General features: G+C 46.0%; 1 protein-coding gene across 3 annotated transcripts; it reads right to left on the reverse strand.

Moving 5' to 3' along the window:
- Positions 1-8,148: 8,148 nt before the first annotated feature.
- LOC115138220 (uncharacterized) lies at positions 8,149-22,274 on the reverse strand. 3 transcript variants are annotated; one of them, XM_029674831.2, is made up of 7 exons: positions 22,121-22,274; positions 17,802-17,911; positions 14,335-14,419; positions 10,371-10,566; positions 10,013-10,081; positions 8,903-9,906; positions 8,149-8,704 (listed from the first exon to the last, which is right to left on the reverse strand). In XM_029674831.2, the coding sequence occupies exons 1-7, from the start codon at positions 22,216-22,218 to the stop codon at positions 8,149-8,151; spliced, it is 2,118 nt and encodes a 705-aa protein (XP_029530691.2). In that variant the 5' UTR covers positions 22,219-22,274. The 3 variants fall into 3 exon arrangements, with proteins under 3 accessions (XP_029530691.2, XP_029530692.2, XP_029530693.2); XM_029674832.2 differs by lacking the exon at positions 10,013-10,081; XM_029674833.2 differs by lacking the exon at positions 17,802-17,911 and having other exon boundaries at positions 22,121-22,252.
- Between the last annotated feature and the right edge of the window lie 330 nt (positions 22,275-22,604).

The raw sequence follows: 22,604 nt of genomic DNA on the forward strand, positions 1-22,604 counted from the left end.
CTAGAGCGATTTTCTAGGTTAGCTAGCCAGCTATTGTCGTTCTCCTAACGCAACGTAACGTAACCAACACTGCTAGCTAGCCAGCTAGCCCCCGAATAGCAGCATTGTAGAAACTTCACACTCAACGGAACGACTTGATTAGGGTAGTGTCAACAACGCAGCTAGCCTACCTCAGCAGTACTGTATAATTTTAATCATTTTAGTCAATTAGATTCTTGCTACGTAAGCTTAACTTTCTGAACATTCGAGACGTGTAGTCCACTTGTCATTCCAATCTCCTCTGCATTAGCGTAGCCTCTTCTCTAGCCTGTCAACTATGTGTCTGTCTATCCCTGTTCTCTCCTCTCTGCACAGACCATACAAACGCTCCACACCGCATGGCCGCGGCCACCCTAATCTGGTGGTCCCAGCGCGCACGACCCACGTGGAGTTCCAGGTCTCCGGTAGCCTCTGGAACTGCCGATCTGCGGCCAACAAGGCAGAGTTCATCTCAGCCTATGCCTCCCTCCAGTCCCTCGACTTCTTGGCACTGACGGAAACATGGATCACCACAGACAACACCGCTACTCCTACTGCTCTCTCTTCGTCCGCCCACGTGCTCTCGCACACCCCGAGAGCTTCTGGTCAGCGGGGTGGTGGCACCGGGATCCTCATCTCTCCCTAGTGGTCATTCTCTCTTTCTCCCCTTACCCATCTGTCTATCGCCTCCTTTGAATTCCATGCTGTCACAGTTACCAGCCCTTTCAAGCTTAACATCCTTATCAGTTATCGCCCTCCAGGTTCCCTCGGAGAGTTCATCAATGAGCTTGATGCCTTGATAAGCTCCTTTCCTGAGGACGGCTCACCTCTCACAGTTCTGGGCGACTTTAACCTCCCCACGTCTACCTTTGACTCATTCCTCTCTGCCTCCTTCTTTCCACTCCTCTCCTCTTTTGACCTCACCCTCTCACCTTCCCCCCCTACTCACAAGGCAGGCAATACGCTCGACCTCATCTTTACTAGATGCTGTTCTTCCACTAACCTCATTGCAACTCCCCTCCAAGTCTCCGACCACTACCTTGTATCCTTTTCCCTCTCGCTCTCATCCAACACTTGCCACACTGCCCCTACTCGGATGGTATCGTGCCGTCCCAACCTTCGCTCTCTCTCCCCCCGCTACTCTCTCCTCTTCCATCCTATCATCTCTTCCCTCTGCTCAAACCTTCTCCAACCTATCTCCTGATTCTGCCTCCTCAACTCTCCTCTCCTCCCTTTCTGCATCCTTTGACTCTCTATGTCCCCTATCCTCCAGGCCGGCTCGGTCCTCCCCTCCCGCTCCGTGGCTCGACGACTCATTGCGAGCTCACAGAACAGGGCTCCGGGCAGCCGAGCGGAAATGGAGGAAAACTCGCCTCCCTGCGGACCTGGCATCCTTTCACTCCCTCCTCTCTACATTTTCCTCCTCTGTCTCTGCTGCTGAAGCCACTTTCTACCACTCTAAATTCCAAGCATCTGCCTCTAACCCTAGGAAGCTCTTTGCCACCTTCTCCTCCCTCTTGAATCCTCCTCCCCCTCCCTCCTCCCTCCTCCCTCTCTGCAGATGACTTCGTCAACCATTTTGAAAAGAAGGTCGACGACATCCGATCCTCGTTTGCTAAGTCAAACGACACCGCTGGTTCTGCTCACACTGCCCTACCCTGTGCTCTGACCTCTTTCTCCCCTCTCTCTCCAGATGACATCTCGCGTCTTGTGACGGCCGGCCGCCCAACAACCTGCCCGCTTGACCCTATCCCCTCCTCTCTTCTCCAGACCATCTCCGGTGACCTTCTCCCTTACCTCACCTCGCTCATCAACTCATCCCTGACCGCTGGCTACGTCCCTCCCGTCTTCAAGAGAGCGAGAGTTGCACCCCTTCTGAAAAAACCTACACTCGATCCCTCCGATGTCAACAACTACAGACCAGTATCCCTTCTTTCTTTTCTCTCCAAAACTCTTGAACGTGCCGTCCTTGGCCAGCTCTCCCGCTATCTCTCTCAGAATGACCTTCTTGATCCAAATCAGTCAGGTTTCAAGACTAGTCATTCAACTGAGACTGCTCTTCTCTGTATCACGGAGGCACTCCGCACTGCTAAAGCTAACTCTCTCTCCTCTGCTCTCATCCTTCTAGACCTATCGGCTGCCTTCGATACTGTGAACCATCAGATCCTCCTCTCCACCCTCTCCGAGTTGGGCATCTCCGGCGCGGCCCATGCTTGTATTGCGTCCTACCTGACAGGTCGCTCCTACCAGGTGGCGTGGCGAGAATCTGTCTCCTCACCACGCGCTCTCACCACTGGTGTCCCCCAGGGCTCTGTTCTAGGCCCTCTCCTATTCTCGCTATACACTAAGTCACTTGGCTCGGTCATAACCTCACATGGTCTCTCCTATCATTGCTATGCAGACGACACACGATTAATCTTCTCCTTTCCCCCCTCTGATGACCAGGTGGCGAATCGCATCTCTGCATGTCTGGCAGACATATCAGTGTGGATGACGGATCACCACCTCAAGCTGAACCTCGGCAAGACGGAGCTGCTCTTCCTCCCGGGGAAGGACTGCCCGTTCCATGATCTCGCCATCACGGTTGACAACTCCATCGTGTCCTCCTCCCAGAGCGCTAAGAACCTTGGCGTGATCCTGGACAACACCCTGTCGTTCTCAACTAACATCAAGGCGGTGGCCCGTTCCTGTAGGTTCATGCTCTACAACATCCGCAGAGTACGACCCTGCCTCACACAGGAAGCGGCGCAGGTCCTAATCCAGGCACTTGTCATCTCCCGTCTGGATTACTGCAACTCGCTGTTGGCTGGGCTCCCTGCCTGTGCCATTAAACCCCTACAACTCATCCAGAACGCCGCAGCCCGTCTGGTGTTCAACCTTCCCAAGTTCTCTCACGTCACCCCGCTCCTCCGCTCCTCCACTGGCTTCCAATCCGCTACAAGACCATGGTGCTTGCCTACGGAGCTGTGAGGGGAACGGCACCTCAGTACCTCCAGGCTCTGATCAGGCCCTACACCCAAACAAGGGCACTGCGTTCATCCACCTCTGGCCTGCTCGCCTCCCTACCACTGAGGAAGTACAGTTCCCGCTCAGCCCAGTCAAAACTGTTCGCTGCTCTGGCCCCCAATGGTGGAACAAACTCCCTCACGACGCCAGGACAGCGGAGTCAATCACCACCTTCCGGAGACACCTGAAACCCCACCTCTTTAAGGAATACCTAGGATAGGATAAAGTAATCCTTCTCACCCCCCCCCCCTTAAAAGACCTAGATGCACTATTGTAAAGTGGATGTCATAAGGTTTTGTAAGTCGCTCTGGATAAGAGCGTCTGCTAATTGACTTAAATGTAATGTAAATGTGTTAGGAAGTAAACGAGTCGATTGTCGAGTCCCTTGTTGATCAAACTTGTCTGACGCTAGCACCCACTTTCTCACAAAAATAAGCTATTGTTCAAAACAATTCACCAAAATATGCATTAATACACAAAGCATTGGGTAGGCCAAAAATACAATGGTACATACCGGACTTGGGCTGGATGCTTCTCCTTTTGTGGGCACCAGGGAGCGGAGGGTTGACAGAGGGAGGGGGTCCTTTTTTCTTGCGGGGGGGTCGACCTGGTCGCTTCTTCACCACCTCCACCTTCTCTGCCTCCCCATCCGAGTCACCTGAGAAGGAGTCTGCAGAGTTACCCGACATCACTGTTGGATAGGGATAGAAGAGGGAGAGGGCACATATGTCAACAGGAAAATAACATACAACATGTTTTGTTCATTCACCAACACCTTCCTTTCAAACTCAGAAAAAAAATAAACGTCCTCTCACTGTCAACTACGTTCATTTTCAGCAAACTTAACGTGTAAATATTTGTATAAACATAACAAGAGTCAACAACTGAGACAAACTGAACAGGTTCCACAGACATGTGACTAACAGAAATTGAGTAATGTGTCCCTGAAAAAAGGGGGGTCAAAATCAAAAGTAACAATCAGTATCTGGTGTGGCCACCAGATGCATTAAGTACTGCAGTGCATCTCTTCCTCATGGACTGCACCAGATTTGCCAGTTCTTGCTGTGAGATGTCACCCCTACTCTTCCACTAAGACACCTGCAAGTTCCCGGACATTTCTGGGGGGAATGGCCCTAGCCCTCACCCTCCGATCCAACAGGTCCCAGACGTGCTCAATGGGATTGAGATCCGGGCTCTTCGCTGGCCATGGCAGAACACTGACTTGCAGGAAATCACGCATTGAACAAGTAGTGTGGCTGGTGGTAATGTCATGCTAGAGGATCATATCAGGATGAGCCTGCAGGAAGGGTACACATGAGGGAGGAGGATGTCTTCCCTGTAACACACAGTGTTGAGATTGCCTGCAATGACAACAAGCTCAGTCCGATGATGCTGTGACACACCGCCCCAGACTATAACGGACCCTCCACCTCCAAATCGATCCTGCTCCAGAGTACAGCCCTCAGTGTAACGCTCATTGCTTCGACGATAAACGCGAATCCGACCATCACCCCTGGTGAGACAAAAGCTTGACTCGTCAGTGAAGAGCACTTTTTGCCAGTCCTGTCTGGTCCAGGGACAGTGGGTTTGTGCCCATAAGCCACATTGTCGCCGGTGATGTCTGGTGAGGACCTGCCTTACAACAGGCCCACAAGCCCTCAGTCCAGTCTCTCTCAGCCTATTGCGGACAGTCTGAGCACTGATGGAGGGATTGTGCTTTCCTGGTGTGACTCGGGCAGTTGTTGTTGCCATCCTGTGCCTGTCCCGCAGGTGTGATGTTCGGATGTACCGATCCTGTGCAGGTGTTGTTACGCGTGGTCTGCCAATGCGAGGACGATCAGCTGTCCGTCCTGTCTCCCTGTAGCGCCGTCTTAGGCGTCTCACAGTACGGACATTGCAATTTATTGCCCTGGCCACATATACAGTCCTCATGCCTCCTTGCAGCATGCCTAAGGCACGTTCATGCAGATGAACAGGGACCCTGAGCATCTTTCTTTTGGTGTTTTTCAGAGTCAGTAGAATGGCCTCTTTAGTGTCCTAAGTTTTCATAACTGTGACCTTAATTGCCTACGGTCTGTAAGCTGTTAGTATCTTAGCGACCGTTCCACAGGTGAATGTTCATTAATTAGTTTATGGGTCATTGAACAAGCATGGAAAACACAATGAAGATCTGAGAGGTTATTTGTATTTTTACGAATTATCTTTGAAAGACAGGGTCCGTTTTTTTTGCAGAGTTTACAATGTAAAGGACTTGGAGACTTGGGGCAACGATTTCCTCTGCAATTTACACTTGAGGTCGACCGACTAATCTGAATGACTGTTTTCAAGTTTTCATAACAATCGGAAATCTGTATTTTTGGACACCGATTTGACCGATTAAAAAATGTTTTTTTACACCTTTATTTAACTAGGCAAGTTAGTTAAGAACACATTCTTATTTTCAATGACGGCCTAGGAACAGTAAGTTAACTTCCTTGTTCAGGGGCAGAACGACAGATTTTTACCTTGTCAGCTCGGGGATTCAATCTTGTAACCTTACAGTTAACTAGTCCAACGTTCTAACCACCTGCCTCTCATTGCACTCCACAAGTAGTCTGCCTGTTACACGAATGCAGTAAGCCAAGGTAAGTTGCTAGCTAGTATTAAACGTATCTTATAAAAAACAATTAATGAATCATAATCACTCATTAACTACACATGGTTGATGATAGTTTATCTAGCGTGTCCTGCGTTGCATATAATCGATGTCGCTGCTCCAACGTGTACCTAACCATAAACATCAATGCCTTTCTTAAAATCAATACACAAGCATACATTTTTAAACCTGCATATTTAGTTAATATTGCCTGCTAACATGAATTTAATTTAACTAGGTAAATTGTGTCACTTCTCTTGCAACAGAGTCAGGGTATATGCAGCAGTTTGGGCCGCCTGGCTTGTTGCGAACTGTGTGAAGACTATTTCTTCCTAACAAAGACAGCCAACTTCGCCAAACGGGGGATGATTTAACAAAAGCGCATTTGCGAAAAAAGCACAATCGTTGCACGACTGTACCTAACCATAAACACTAATGCCTTTCTTAAAATCAATACACAGTAGTATATATTTTAAACCTGCATATTTAACCTGGATTTCTTTCAGCTATCAGGCAATATTAACCAGGTGAAATTGTGTCACTTGTCTTGCGTTCATTGCACGCAGAGTCAGGATATATGCAACAGTTTGGGCCGCCTGGCTCGTTGCGAACTAATTTGCAAGAGTTTTACGTAATTATGATATAACATTGACGGTTGTGCAATGTAACAGCAATATTTAGACCTGGGGATGCCACCCGTTAGATAAAATACGGAACGGTTCTGAATTTCACTGAAATAATAAAACGTTTTGTTTTCAAAATGATAGTTTCCGGATTCGACCATATTAATGACCAAAGGCTCGTATTTCTGTGTGTTATGTTATAATTAAGTCTATGATTTGATAGAGCAGTCTGACCGATGGTAGGCAGCAGCAGGCTCGTATGCATTCATTCAAACAGCACTTTCGTGCGTTTTGCCAGCAGCTCTTCGCTTGTGCTTCAAGCATTGAGCTGTTTATGACTTCGAGCCTATCATCTCTCGAGATTAGGTTGGTGTAACCGATGTGAAATGGCTAGCTAGTTAGCGGGGTGCGCAGTAATAGAGTTTCAAACGTCACTCACTCTGAGACTTGGAGTAGTTGTTCCCCTTGCTCTGCAAGGGCTGTGGCTTTTGTGGAGCGATGGATAACGATGCTTCGTGTGTGGCTGTTGTCGATGTGTTCCTGGTTCGAGCCCAGGTAGGGGCGAGGAGAGAGACGGAAGCTATACTGTTACACTGGCAATACTAAAGTGCCTATAAGAACATCCAATAGTCAAAGGTATATGATATACAAATGGTATAGAGAGAAATAGTCCTATAATTTCTATAATAACTACAACCTAAAACTTCTTACCTGGGAATATTGAAGACTCATGTTAAAAGGAACCACCAGCTTTCATATGTTCTCATGTTCTGAGCAAGGAACTTAAACATTAGCTTTTTTACATGGCACATATTGCACTTTTACTTTCTTCTCCAACACTTTGTTTTTGCATTATTTAAACCAAATTGAACATGTTTCATTATTTATTTGAGGCTAAATAGATTTTTTTTGATGTATTAAGTTAAAATAAGTGTTCATTCAGTATTGTTGTAATTGTCATTATTATAAATAAATAAAAAATAATCGGTATCGGCTTTTTTGTGGTCCCCCAGTAATCGGTATCTGTGTTGAAAAATCACAATCGGTCGACCTCTAATTTAAACACTTGTAATGAGCAAGCAGTAACATAACACATAGTCTTAAACAATGTCTGATAAGGACAGATTGTTGTACTGCAGGCAATGGAATCGCAAGGTGCAGTATTCAGAGCTCCCATCTATTTAAAATGTTATTAGTTTGCTCACAGCTGTGACATAGCGAGAGAAGAATCACCCTAATGTCATCTCCCCCAGTGTAAAGCCTCTGTTATTACTGCTTTATTAACAACTTACAACAAGTAAACATACCCCTAGTGAGCATGACAAGCATACTCATATTAAACAAAGCTATCAATTACTCTACTGCTGATCCATCTCCTTGTTTCCTCCTCCATCATCACAATAAGAGAAAATTGGGGAGATTAATAGTTCACACCTAAATGCAATTCAACTTTTCTCTTGTATTCCCTTCTGAAGGTCACTGGTGCAAACCCTTCATGAACAGAAACTTAATTTTTTTAGGGATGGCGTTCTGTCATGAATTAGCAGTAAGTGCTAGTTTCGTCATACCAGGGCCGAGTTCCCGGAAGTGTCTCCTTACCATCCAGCTCCAGACAAATGTGCTGCAGGCTCATCCCCTTGAACAGCACGCCCTGCCGCTCCCCATAAAGCACCACCCTGCCCACATGTCCCATCAACGCAGGGTCTCGGCCTATCGTGGTGCAGCTCTGGGTTACGTGGTACTCCCGCTGCAGGAAGTCTTCCAGGCGCTTGCCAGCCGCCCTGCTCGGCAGGCCCTGCCCCTCACCTTCCTCCAAGAGCAGTAACTGGGTAAGGATGGCCACCTGCCGGCGCACTCTCGTTTGGGTCAGCACTCCGGGATTCTTGGCGCCGCTGGCACGTGCCAGGTTGCGCAGCAGGTCGGTGCCCGGAGCGGGGTGGCGGGCGAGTGGAAGGGCCTGGAGAAGACGTAGGGGCTGTGGGGGTCCACGCCCACATTGGCAGATGTCTGAAGGAGCAGCTCCATGCAGGGCTCGCAGTGCGGGGGCAGGATGAGGGGTTGGATACACCCCCGCTTACCCAGCACACCTGCCCGGGGGAGGTGGCAAAGCACCTGGTGCTCGAAGGGGGAGAGGATGGCCTCTAGGCCAGTGGGGGGGTCGTTGGCCAAGTTAGCCTGGGTTGGGCTCGGTGTGGTGGTGCGGTTGTGGTAGTCCTGGGTGGTGAGCTTGGCCACTTCGCACTCACGGTGCCGGTTGTAGAGGATAAGTAGCGCCAGGCTGGAGTGGCAAAGTAGGCGCCAGGCCTCGGCCGAACTGGGGGAGCGAGATAGGGACAAGAAGGAAGAGTGTTGCTGCCGGCGGAGGAAGAGCACCAGGCAGGAGAGGGAGGATAGGAGAGGGGGCATGTGATGTCTGTGAGAGCTAGAAAAAGGAGAGAGGCAGAGAGAGGGAGCGTGAGAAAGTAAAAATTTTACTTTATCTTTATCACAACAATAATGATAGAATTGCAGAATATGCTGTCATTTCTCAAGCAGTTTTGATAGAGAACATCATATTTCACATTTCAGTTAGGCCCGACTTTCTTTCCAATGCAGCAGAACCATATTATCCATCACATACCTAGCCATCTCGACACTCTTATTCTCAGGACTATCCCCTTCCCCAGCTCCACACAGCTCCAGCTCCTCACCCGGCTCTTCTTCCTCCGGCTCTGGGGTAGAACGTGGAGGTATCTCTTCCTCCTTGCTCCTGAAGCACTCCTCTGTTTTCTGCTGTTCCTCCTTTGCTCTCTTCGGCCTACGGCCCCTCCTGGCTGGTGTGGGCAGACTTTTAACCGGTGCCACTGCAGGGGCGAAGCATTGCTTTGGCGTCTGCACCGATAAGTTGGAGCCTTTCTTGGCCACAGCCGACTGAGCAGACAGTGAGAGCGAAAAGGAGACCACCCCCGAGGAACTTCGAGTGGCCGGCGCATCCCTCTCCCTGGAGAAAGGAGGGGGAGGGGCGGGAGTGGAGGATGAGGAGGGCTGGGGGGAGGTGAAGGTATGGCCATGAGAGGTGGTGGTGGTGGAGGAGTGAGGATGGGAGGTAGAGGAGGAGTGTGTGTGGCGTGTGGCTAGATCCATGGCCGCCCTGACCTTTGGCTGGTTGGCATGGTGTTTCTCCAGGTGGCGCGCCAGCGAACGGTAGTGGCGGCCGCAGTAGGAACAGTGCTGCCGTCGGCTGACAGTAGCCCCGCTGGAGCTGCCAATGTTTATGTTGATGTTGTTGTTGATATTGGTGGTGGGGGGCGCCAGGGTAGTGGCGGCCTGAGACTGGGTCTGGGCCTGGGAGGCAGCCAATCGGGAGGATAACAACGAGCAGGGGTGGCCGGGTCCCACCCTGGGATTAGCGGCGCTGTTCTTCTTGGTGGTGACCGTGACAGCTATCTTGCGCTTCTTTCGGCGACTGAGCATACGGCCCCTCAGCTCCTCCATCTCTTCTTCTTCATCATCATCGTCGTCATCTTCTTCTCGGTCTGAGTCGCTGGGCTCAGAGTGGGTGAGCGGGGAGGAGGAAGGGGAGAGGGACCAGGAGGGGGTGAGGTAGTCAGAGAGAGACAGAGGGTGGGGGCCGGGCTCTTCCTCCTGTTCGGAGACAAACCCCAAAACAAGACAAAAGAGACTTTGTAAATACCCTCTGTAACCAATAGATTAAATGAGCTTGAGGTAGGGTCACGACCGTTTTGATTACCTTCTTAATGTTATTGTCTGGGTTAAAGCTGCAGTCAAACCCTCGCGAAGACATAGAGCTATGGAATCCCTAGAATATTCATAACACAACCAAAAGGCTTCAATATGGATTCAGAGTATTATTATCTGAGTGCCACAACAATTACACTGGGCATTGCAATGTTTTTTTCTTAGAACAAGGAGACAACATGAATGCAACTAATGCCTACAGATGAACAACGTCAATTTTGATGTGTATACGGTTGCTGTTAGTCAGAAGTCATGACCTCTAACAACAATAATTCCCCAAGTATATTTAAGAATGGCTGAAATGGGTTTGCGATGAGTTAAGCTGGTGATGTTATCAGCAAGTCAATCACCATGGCGTTCTCTCCCCAGTCCGTCAGGCTGTAGTCCACCGTGATCTCCTCCCCTTTGGCGATGTCATGGATCGCTATAACAACCAGTCGCACCTGGCTTCCACAGTGCACCTCTCGGATTCTGCAGTTGGGAGGGGGGTGGAAGAGCACTGGCCCCCGGACACCACTCGCCCCCTCCTCACCCAGCTCCGACACGCTGTACAGAGAAACACAGTAACGTTACATACCATCCACTCACCATTGGATTGGTCGTCACCAAGCCTGGTCCTGGAGAGATACACTGTGTGCCGCCTTTTGTTCTACTCCAGCACTGACACACCGGATTTCCCTGATCAAGGTCTTGGTGAGGTGTGGGCCATTCTACGGTAAAGGATTTGCGCTTTGACTCAGTTTTTTTACTCAACAAATGTATGCCAAACAAAAAATATGAATATTTTGAACAAACCATACAATGACATGCAAAAGGACTAATTGTGACAATTTCCACTGAACATTTTTCAAAAACAAATTAAGTGGAAGAATTGTGCAGATGCAAACTTTGATAATGGAATTAATGTAAAATCTCCCTCAGGTTTATGTGACCACATTTCCAAAAACTTCTAAATATCTGTTCCGAATTAAAATTCAAACATGTAAGCTATTTTTTTTTTATCCCCATTAGCTGCTGCCAAGGCAGCACACCAATACATACCCACAGCACAAAATGTACAGTACCACCATACAACAATATTAAAACGTACAGTGTGTGTGTGGGCTAGCGTGTGTATCCTGTGCTGTACTCAGTACTGTATTGTACTGCTATTCGAACATCTCATTCCAAAAACATGGGCATTAATATGGAGTCAGTCCCCCCTTTGATTCTATAACAGCCTCCACTCTTCTGGGAAGGCTTGCCACTAGAAGTTGGAACATTTCTGCGGGGACATGCTTCCATTCAACCACAAGAGCATTAGTGAGGTCAGGCACTGATGTTGGGCAAATAGACCTGGCTCGCAGTTGGCGTTCAAATTCATCGAAAGGTGTTTGAAGGGGTTGAAGTCAGGGCTCTGTGCAGGCCAGTCAAGATCTTTCACACCGATCACTACAAACCATTTCTGTACTGACCTTGCTATGTGCACGAGGGCAGTGTCATGCTGAAACAGGAAAGGGCCTTTCCCAAACTGTTGCCACGAAGTTGGAATCACAGAATCATGTAGAATGTCATTGTATGCTGCGGCGTTAAGATTTTCATTCACTGGAAGGAAGGGGCCTAGCCCGAACCATAGACAAACAGCCCCAGACCATTATTCCTCCTCCACCAACCTTGACATATGGCACTATACATTCGGACAAGTAGCGTTCTCCTGGCATCAGCCAAACCCAGAGTCGTTTGTCGGACTGCTGGATGGTGAAGCATGATTCATCACTCCAGAGAATGCATTTCCACCCTTTCCAGAGTCCAATGGCGGCGAGCTTTACACCACTCCAGCCGACACTTGGCATTGCGCATGATCTTAGGCTTGTGCACGGATGCTCAGCCATGGAAAAAACAATTTCATGAAGCTCCCGACAAACAGTTTTTGTGGTGACATTGCTTCCAGAGGCAGTGTGGAACTCGGTAATGAGTTTTGCAACCGAGAACAAAAAAATGTACGCGCCAGGCGCTTCAGCACTCGCCGGTCTCGTTCTATGTGATTGTGTGGCCTACCACTTTGCGGCTGAGGACGTTGTTGCTCTGAGCCATTTCCACTTCAGAATAACAGCACTTACAGTTGACTGGGGCAGCTCTAGCAGGGCAGAAATTTTACAAACTGACTTGTTGGAAAGGTGGCAACCTTTGACGGTGCCACATTGAAAGTCACTGAGCTCTTCAGTATGGCCATTCTACTGCGAATGTGTGTCTTTGGAGATTGCATGGCTGTCTGCTCTATTTTATAATCTTTCAATAAGCAAAAATATTGGATATCTTATTGAAGCTGGTGTACAAAACCGAAAGTAAAAGATGCAAAAATGTAACTTAAAGCGATGCCTAGAAATAACGCGCATAGAACATATCTACAGCATCTTAAAACCTGCTTTCAATGAGAACAGATCTATAACTCACATTTCTATGTGAATTTGTTTGGGTCGCCCAAAAAATTACATTTTGCAGCGTCAATCCCTTTTTAATTCAGGCTGTAACACAAAATGCAAAAAAAGTAAAGGAGTGTGAATAATTTCTGAAGGCACTGTAATAAATCCAATGTGAAATGTGATAACTATAGTATCTGTATCTAGCACTGAAAAATATAATCCATTATTCTATCTAAAAACCTCTCCCTAATTTCTGAATCACGCTTGTAATGTCAGTAGGCTATGCTTCGGCGGTGGGAGGAGCAGGTAGCCTACACGGACAGAAAGATTTTCAGCTGGCAGGCAGACCCTGGAATACGTTTGAGTGACAGATTGAGGCCTTTGCATAGGTGCCTTGTAATGTCTTTTTGTGGGACTGAAAAAAAGAGTCCCAGAACATAAAATAACGTTATTAACCAGTTCCCATGCTTTTAAAATAACAGCACACTTTCGTTCCCGGTTCTGTTCCTAAAAACCAACACCTGGTTATGTGTAACCCAAGTATGCCTACTAGGCTATGTGTATATGTTTGTTAATATTTTTACCATTCATTTATACTGAACAAAATGATAAGATGCAACATGTAGTGTTGTTCCCATGTTTCATGAAGCAGGAAAAAAAAAAGTCCCCGAAACATTCCATACCCACAAAAAGCTTCTCTCAAATGTTGTGCATAAATTCTGTTTACATCCCTGTTAGTGAAAATGTCTCCTTTGCCAACATAAACTATCCATCTGACAGGTTTAGCATATGAAGAAGCTGATTAAATAGCAGGACCATTACACAGGTGCACCTTCTGATGGGGACAATAAAAGGCCAAATATGCAGTTGTGTCACAACACAATGCTAGAGATGTCTCAAGTTGAGAGCGTGCAATTGGCATGCTGACTCCAGGAATGTCAACCAACGCTATTACCAGAGAATTTAATGTTAATTTCTCTACCATTAGCCGAAGTAGAGAACTTTGGCAGTACCTCCAACCACACCAGCCCAGGACCTCCAATTCCGGCTTCTTCACCAGCGGGATCATCGGAGGCCAGCCACCCAGACAGCTGATGAAACTGTGAGTTTGCACAACCAAAGGATTTCTGCATAAACTGTCAGAAACAGTCTCAGGGAAGCTCTTCTGCGTGCTCGTCGTCCTCCCCAGGATCTTGATCTGACTGCAGTACAGCGTCGTAACCGACTTCAGTGGGCAAATGCTCACCTTCGATGGCCACTGGCACACTGAAGAAGTGTGCTCTTCACAGATAAATCCCGGTTTCAACTGTACTGGGTAAATTGTATCGTGTGGGCGAGCAATTTGCTGATGTCAATGTTGTGAACACAGTGCCCCATTGTGGCGGTGAGGTTATAGTATGTGCCGGCATAAGCTACGGGCAATGAATACAATTGCATTTTATTGATGGCAATTGAATGCACAGAGATAGTGACAAGATCCTGAGGCCCATTGTCATGCCATTCATCCACCGCCATCACCTGATGTTTCAGCATGATAATACACGGCTCGTGTCACCCATTGAGCATGTATGGTATGCTCTGGATTGACATGTAAAACAGTGTGTTGTAGTTCACGCCAATATTCAGCAACTACGCACAAACTGTGTCATAGTCATGATTTAAATGCATTATCCACGTGTGGTTGTTTCTGTTTTTTTTTTAAATCGTCAAATAAATCAAAACATGCAACTAGAAAAAAAAATGTAATTGCATCAACATTTCATTGAGCAATTTCTAGATAAGATCAGAAACATTTAATGTATTTCTCATCAAGCTTGATATCCTCTTACCTTTCATTATCACATATTGGCTGTCGGTTTCAGAAGAACAATTTTTTTTAAGTGTAATTGAGTAATCCTATTGTCTCTCTCACCAGAGCTGGGAGGGGTCAGCAAGGTAGTAAGGGCTTCCGGGTGGAGGCAGTCTGTCCTCCGCTCCCTCTGGGTACTGCCCACCACCTAGGAGAGTTACACACAGGTAAGAACAGCAGCACACATTTAACCCAATGTATACAGTGCCTTGCGAAAGTATTCACCCCCCTGGCATTTCTCCTATTTTGCTTCCTTACAACCTGGAATTAAAATAGATTTGGGGGGGGGGTTGTATAATTTCATTTACACAACATGCCTACCACTTAGAAGATGCAAAATATTTTTTTATTGTGAAACAAATAAGACATAAGACAAAAAACTTCTGTTTGCATAACTATTCATCCCTCCAAAATCAATACTTTGCAGAGGTACCTTTTGCAGAAATTACAGCTGCAAGTCTCTGGGGAATGTCTCCATAGGTTTGTCATATCTAGTCACTGGGATTGTTGCCCATTCTTTAAGGCAAAACTGTTCAAGCTCCTTCAAGCTGGATGGGTTCCACTGGTGTACAGCAATCTTTAAATCATACCACAGATTCTCAATTGGATTGAGGTCTGGGCTTTGCCTAAGCAATTCCAAGACATTTAAATGTTTTCCCTTAAACCACTCAAGTGTTGCTTTAGCAGTATGCTTAGGGTCATTGTCCTGCTGGAATGTGATCCTCTGTCCCAGTCTCAAGTCTCTAGAAGACTGAAACAGGTTTCCCTCAAGACTTTCCCTGCACCATCCATCATTCCTTCAATTCTGAACATGTTTCCCAGTCCTTGCCGATGGAAAAACATCCCCAAAGCATGATGCTGCCACCACCATGCTTCACTGTGGGGATGGTGTTCTCATGGTGTTGAGAGGTGTTGGGTTTGCGCCAGACATAGCATTTTCCTTGATGCCCAAAAAGCTACATTTTTGTCTCATCTGTCCGGAGTACCTTCTTCCATATGTTTGGGGAGTCTCCCACACACCTTTTGGCGAACACCAAACGCGTTTGCTTATTTTTTTCTTTAAGCAATGGCTTTTTTTGGGCCACTTTTCGGTAAAACCCAGCTCTGTGGACAGTATGGCTTAAAGTGGTCCTATGGTCAGATACACCAATCTCCGCTATGGAGCTTTGCAGCTCCTTCAGGGTTATCTTTGGTCTCTTTATTGCCTCTCTGATTAATGCCCTCCTTGCCTGGCACGTGAGTTCTGGTGGGTGGCCCTCTCTTGACAGGTTGTGGTGCCATATTCTTTACATTTTTTAATAATGGATTTAATGGTGCTCCGTGGGATGTTCAACATTTAGGATATTTTTTTATAACCCAACCCTGATTTGTACTTCTCCACAACTTTGTCCCTGACCTGATTGGAGAGCTCCTTGGTCTTCATGGTGCCACTTGCTTGGTGGTGTTACAGACTCTGGGGCCTTTCAGAACACGTGTATCATGTGACAGATGTGACACTTAAATAAAGTCCACCTGTGTGCAATCTAACTAATTATGTGACTTCTGAAGGTAATTGGATGCACCAGATCTTATTTAGGGGCTTCATAGCTAAGGGGGTGAATACATATGCACGCACCACTTTTCCATTTTTTATTTTAGAGAAGTTATTTTTTTCATTTCACTTCACCAATATGTCCAGAATGTAATATTATAATATGTCCATTACATGACCATAATGTAATATTATAATATGTCCATTGCATGAAATCCAAATAAAAATCTATTTAAATCACAGGTTGTAATGCAACAAAATAGGAAAAACACCAAGGGGGATGAATACTTTTGCAAGGCACTGTACTTACATACATTTTTGCTCACCCATCTACACACAACACCCCATAATGACAAAGTGAAAACATGTTTAGACATTTTTGCACATTCATTGAAAATTAAATAAACAAATATGTAATTTACCTAAGCATTCACACGCAGCCGTGAGTCTTTCTGGGTAAGTCTCCATTTTTTATTTTTTTTTATTTAAATGTAACCTTTATTTAACTAGGCAAGTCAGCTAATAAGAATTTGTTCTTTACAATGACGGCCTACCCTGGCCAAACCCGGACGACGCTGGGCCAATTGTGCACCGCCCTACGGGACTCCCAATCACAGCCGGATGTGAAACAGTCTGGATTTGAACTAGGGACTGTAGTGACGTCTCTTGCACTGAGATGCACTGCTTTACACCACTGTGCCACTCGGGAGCCCCCTCTAAGAGCGTTCCACACCTGGATTTTACAACATTTGGCGATTGATCTTTTCAAAATTGTTTAATAAGCTCTGTCAAATTGGTTGTTGATAATTGCTAGACAACCATTGTTCAGGTCTTGCCATAGAATTCCAAGTAGATTTAAGTCAAAACTGTAACTTGGCCACTCAGGAACATTCACTGTCTTTTGTTAAGCAACTCCAGTGTAGATTTGGCCTTATGTTTAAGGTTATTGTCTTGCTGAAAGGAACCAGGTTTTCCTCTAGGATTTTGTCTGTGCTGGGCTCCATTCTGTTTGTTTTGATCCTGAAATACTCCCCAGTCCTTAATGATTACAAGCATACCCATAACGTGAGGCATCCACCACTATGCTTGAAAATATGGGGAGTGGTACTCAGGAATGTGTTGTATTGGATTTGCCCCAAACAAAACACTTTGTATTCAGGACAAAGAGTGAAATTGCTTTGACACATTTTTTGCAGTATTACAGTAGAGCCTTGTTGTAAACAGGATGCATGTTTAGGAATGTTTTACTCTGTACAGGCTTCCTTCTATTCACTCTGTCAATTAGGTTAGTATTGCGGAGTAACTACAAAGTTGATGCATCCTCAGTTTTTCTCCCATCACAGCCATTAAACACTAACTGTTTTAAAGCCACCAATGGCCTGATGGTGAAATCCCCGAGTGGATTACTTCCTCTCCGGAAACTGAGTTAGGAAGGACGCCTGTATCTTTATAGTGATTGGGTGATTTGATACCATCCAAAGTGTAATTAACAACTTCACCATGCTAATTAATAACTTCACCATGCACAAAGGGATATTCAATGTCTGCTTTCTTTTAACCATGTATCAATAGGTGCCCTTGTTGGCAAAGCATTGGAAAACCTTCCAGGTCTTTGAATCTGTGTTTGAAATGCACTGCAACACTAAGGGACCTTACAGATAATTATGTGTGGGGTACAGAGATGAGGTAGTCATTCAAAAATCATGTTAAACACGATTGTTGCAACTTGTGACTTGTTAAGCAAATTTCTACTCCTGAACTTATTTAGGCTTGTCATAACATAGGGGTTGAATACTTACTGACTCAAGGTATTCCAGCTTCACATTTTTTTTAATGAGTTTGTAAAAACTTCAAAAACATCATTCCAGTTTGACATTATGGGGTACTGTGTGTAGGCCAGTAACAAAGTCATACTGTAATACAACATTTAGAAAAAGTCCAGGGGTGTGAATACTTTCTGACGGCACATGATAGGGTGTCTGTCTGTGCGTGTGTTTACCCGGACTGTAGCTGTGTTCAGACAGACTTTCCTCCTCTTCATCCTCGGTCACGTAGGCCTGGTCACACACTTTCACAGGTGTACCCTTCCTTTTTCTCCCACACACCCGCCTACAAAACATACGCGGGGTTCCTTTAGCCCTTGTCCATGACTCTCAGTTCCATTACACATAAGAGTCATAGGACAAAGGAGTCTTCGGTACGTGGGAGTTTTGTTAAGTGCCCAAACGCTCAGTCTGAATATTAACATGCATCGCTTGCGGTACAGGTTTTGGGAGCATATCTTTCGTATGAGTGAGAAATAATAAATAAATAAAAAAGGTTGCATTGATTACACACCTCTATAGGGTTACCGTTCCCACGTGGCCATATCACCATTACAGCGAGTGTTTACGGCAGACAGATGGAAGACAGCTAATTAGCACAAGTGGTCCCTCTATGTAGCATGCACCGAACACCTGTGTGTAACTGAAGAAGGTCCCCAGAAACATGTCATCACTGAAAAATACTGTCGGATGCAACTGTAATAAAGCAGTTTAAAACAGTGTACAGTAAGTGTATATTTTGCATTTGTGAAATTACTTTTAATGTGATATAAAAGGGGCTTTATGTTTCTAGAACTGTATGGCAATTTAGAATCCATTCACGTTTAGCTTGAGTATTTGGCTGCCAGAGAAAATCTACCTCTGAAGATATCGTATAAGGTCCTTGAACCTTAAGGAGTAACTTAAGAGTAGGGTACATCTTGGGCTAGGGTTCCCTTCAGATTAAGAACATTTCAGCTTAAAAATGTACTGCATAGAGCAGACAGATTTATGTTGTCGATGACAATAATTGCATTTCTAGATAGAGGTAGCGTTCTCCTGGCATCCGCCAAACCCAGATTCATCCGTCGGACTGCCAGATGGTGAAGCAGGATTCATCACTCCAGAGAACGCATTTCCACTGCTCCAGCGTCCAATGGCTGCGAGCTTTACACCACTCCAGCCGACACATGGCATTGCGCACGGTGATCTTAGGCTTGTGTGCGGCTTCTCGGCCATGGAAAACCATTTAATGAAACTCCAAACAAAAAGTTGATTTCCAAGATGGCGTAGCAGTGCAGACATGTTTTGTTCGTCCTCTCGTGTACTTCTGTATTTTTCGTATATATTTCAATTGAATTTTTAATCTCTTCTCCATTTTAGTTCAATTATACCTTCCGGTAACCTGCCTCACCCATTGTGATATGGAACCGCTATTATTTTTAGACCTTATAGCAAGAACCACCTAGCCATCAGAAGCTAACCAGCTAATTAGCTACAAGCTATTTAGTCATTGTTAGCCACTGCTAGCGGCCTTTACCTTCTGCACAGATACCAGACATTTTTATTTCAATTTTTTTTTTGCCTGGATAATACTCGCCAGCCTACCAGTAACGGACTGTCTCTCCTCTACAACGCCGGATTCCTGCCGTAATCCCTCGACCATTACTCCTGATCTTCACAGCTAGCTAGCACCCACCGAGTTACCCAGTACCGAAGCTATCCCTGAGGCCCACCTCCAGGTCTACTCTGTTGTTCACCCGGACTCCACCCAAACACAGCTAGAACACACTACTCCACCGGATCCTTGCCGTAAGCTCTGGACATTGGCACCGGATCACCGCTGCTACAGAGTGGCTGTAGTGGCTAATGCCCCTGCCCCGAAGCAAGCACCAGTTTGCAGTGACCCAGGCGCATCTCCCGGCTAGAAAACTAAATTACTACAACTAAGATACCTCTTTCGCCATCTGGCTTGGATCCTTAATCGACACGGTTCCCCGCCGCACCACTACGACTGGTCTGCCGCGAATACTCCATCCGCTGTGCCTTCAACCGGCCTCCGTCAGACGTCGGAGCACACGCTTCTACTAGCCCCGGGCTACTAACTTTAAACACCATGTCACCCGAATGCTAGCGTAGTAGCGACTACTCCGCGGCTTCCCTGTTCCATCTATTGCTGCCCCCTGGACCCTATGATCACTTGGCTACATAGCAGACGCCTGCTGGACTGTCCATTAATCACGGTACTCCATTCGGTTTATTTTGTTTTGTTTATCTGTCGGCCCCAGCCGCGAACTGAGGCCCTGTGTGTAGTTAACCGACCCTCTCTGCCCATTCATCACCCTTTTACCTGTTGTTTTAGCTGATTAGCTGTTGTTGTCTCACCCGTTGTTGTCTTAGCTAGCTCTCCAAATCAACACCTGTGATTACTTTATGCCTCGCTGTATGTCTCTCTCATATGTCAATATGCCTTGTATACTGTTGTTTAGGTTAGTTATCATTGTTTTAGTTTACAATGGAGCCCCTAGTTCCACTCATTATACCTCTGATACCTCCTTTGTCCCGCCTCCCACACATGCGGTGACCTCACCCATTATAACCAGCTTATCCAGAGATACAACCTCTCTTATCATCACTCAGTGCCTGGGCTTACCTCGGCTGTACCCGCACCCCGCATAGCCTGCAATGTTCTGTCATACTTTCCAGGTCTATACCCAAACAGTTTGAACTTCTAATTTAAAAAATGGACCTCTCCAGAAATAAGTCTCACTGTTGCCGCCTGCTATCGACCCCCTTTCACCCCCAGCTGTGCCCCGGACACCATTTGTGAATTGATCGCCCCCCCATCTAGCTTCAGAGATCCTGGAAGGATATTTACCTCATCCCATCAGTCGAGGAAGCCTGGTCATTCTTTAAAAGTAATTTCCTCACCATCTTAGATAAGCATGCCCCGTTCCAAAAAATGCAGAACTAAGAACAGATATAGCCCTTGGTTCACTCCAGACCTGACTGCCCTTGACATCCTGTGGCGGACTGCAATAGCATCGAATAGTCCCCGCGATATGCAACTGTTCAGGGAAGTACACGCAGTCAGTCAGGAGAGCAAAGGCTAGCTTTTTCAAGCAGAAATTCACATCCTGTAGCTTGAACTCCAAAAAGTTTTGGGACACTTAAGTCCATGGAGAACAAGAGCGCCTCCTCCCAGCTGCCCACTGCACTGATGCTATGTAACATGGTCACCACCGATAAATCTATGATAATCCTATGACGATGTCACATTGAAAGTCACTGAGCTCCTCAGTACCGGCCATTCTACTGCCAATGTTTGTCTTTGGAGATTGCATGGCTGTGTGCTCGATTGAATACACCTGTCAGCAACAGGTGTGGCTGAAATAGCCGAATCCACTGATTTGAAGGGGTGTTCACATACTTGTGTAAAGTAACTTGCATTTACATCTGCCACATTATGAATAGGCAATTTCTTGCTATCAAATAACCCCAAGAAAAGTCTACCGCCACTCGTAGTAAGGCATTTTCTACTACCATATTGAATAATTGAATCACAACAATGTTATTCTTAATATTGTTTCTAAAGTTAAATTCAAAACAGCAACGAAATAGATATGGCATTAACAATTGGGATGACATAGTATCAATATAATTTTAACATGTCTATCAACAAATGGAATCAAATCCATAAATAATCTAAATAATCTGATAAAGACACAAAATAATAGCTTTATAAAATAAACATTGTACAAACTCTAATAGCAGACCTATATAAAATGCGCCCGACTCCACACACCTGAGATACCTTTGCATCCCTCATTCGCTCTCTCTGATACAGTAGACCACAAATCGGTCAGATCATCAACACAGTGAAAATGATGCCTGAATTTAACTGGGGCTCTGGGGCTCCCCCAACAACATCAGTTTGAATAAAGATGATCTAGTTACCCACCAAAACATCTGGTATGCAGATTTTTATGAAATATTTACAAATAATGAATCATCTATGAATAATGTATCTCGCTAGTTAGCAAACGTTAGTTATCAGAATCAAGTAAGGCATGTCCTAAATGCAATTAAATCTAGATAGCTAGTCAATTAGCGAAGATTTCTGCTCTGCCGATATAACTAACCTAACGCGTTAGCTGGCCGGACAAGCTAAAATGGCTTGCTGGCTGCCTATTGAAATAACAGACAGCCCATTACAGCTGGCCAGCTTCCAAACGAAGGAGCAACATCATACGGCTTTAATCGGCGTTAAGAGAAGTGGGTGACCGTAATTGGGGATGCTTGCACATACTAAACTAGTTAGTGATCCCGAAGCGAAAAAGCACTTTTCCTGTGTTTCATTTTTGTCAGCAGAATCATCACGCGGATGGAAGCCTGGAACTAAACAAACACACGCTTAGGCAGGGCTTTGCGTTCTACTTCACTTTAAACAAAGTAACGTTAGCAAGTGATCAGATACACAACAAAAATGTATTTCCCAGCAAGCTATTTATCTCACCCCCGGGGCGGCGGCGGTGGCGGTTTGCTCCCATCCCCGTCACTGTCGAGGGTCGGTGGCTCCCGGTAGTCAAAAGGCGACCGTACGTTCTCCGCCATTAGGACTGCTCTCCTACCCGTCCTCGCGCTCCGGTAGATTGCCCAACGCGCATGTGCGAGGATGCAGAGGTTTATGGCAAAATGGGGGTAGAATAGCACAATTACAATGGGTAGGCCTGTACTTTTTTGCCAATTTCTTTAATAAAAGGTATGCCTATGGCATACTGTCTTGAATTGACAGAGAAATCTATGGATTTAGCAGCCCATAGCCTAATTTCGTCTGTCAAACAGGTAGACCTACTTCATTTCTTAATAGGAAGAAATAGGCTCCAACACAAGCCCTCTTGTTGTTCGTAAAGTCTAATGAAAATGAAGACTGTTTAAATTAATTATGCCTACTTTCAGCACCTTGAGCTGGTTACTATGGGACGTCAATAAATTCCCAA

The sequence above is a fragment of the Oncorhynchus nerka genome, linkage group LG12, assembly GCF_034236695.1.
Source record: "Oncorhynchus nerka isolate Pitt River linkage group LG12, Oner_Uvic_2.0, whole genome shotgun sequence".
NCBI classification, from domain to species: domain Eukaryota; kingdom Metazoa; phylum Chordata; class Actinopteri; order Salmoniformes; family Salmonidae; genus Oncorhynchus; species Oncorhynchus nerka.

Coding starts and splice junctions, on each gene's coding strand:
- LOC115138220 (XM_029674831.2), bottom strand. CDS start 22,218: ATGGCGGAGAACGTACGGTCGCCTTTTGACTACCGGGAGCCACCGACC. Junction 9,907..10,012: donor CAGACAATAACATTAAGAAG/GTAATCAAAACG, acceptor GTCTCCGAACAG/GAGGAAGAGCCCGGCCCCCA. Junction 8,705..8,902: donor AAGAGTGTCGAGATGGCTAG/GTATGTGATGGA, acceptor TCCTTTTTCTAG/CTCTCACAGACATCACATGC.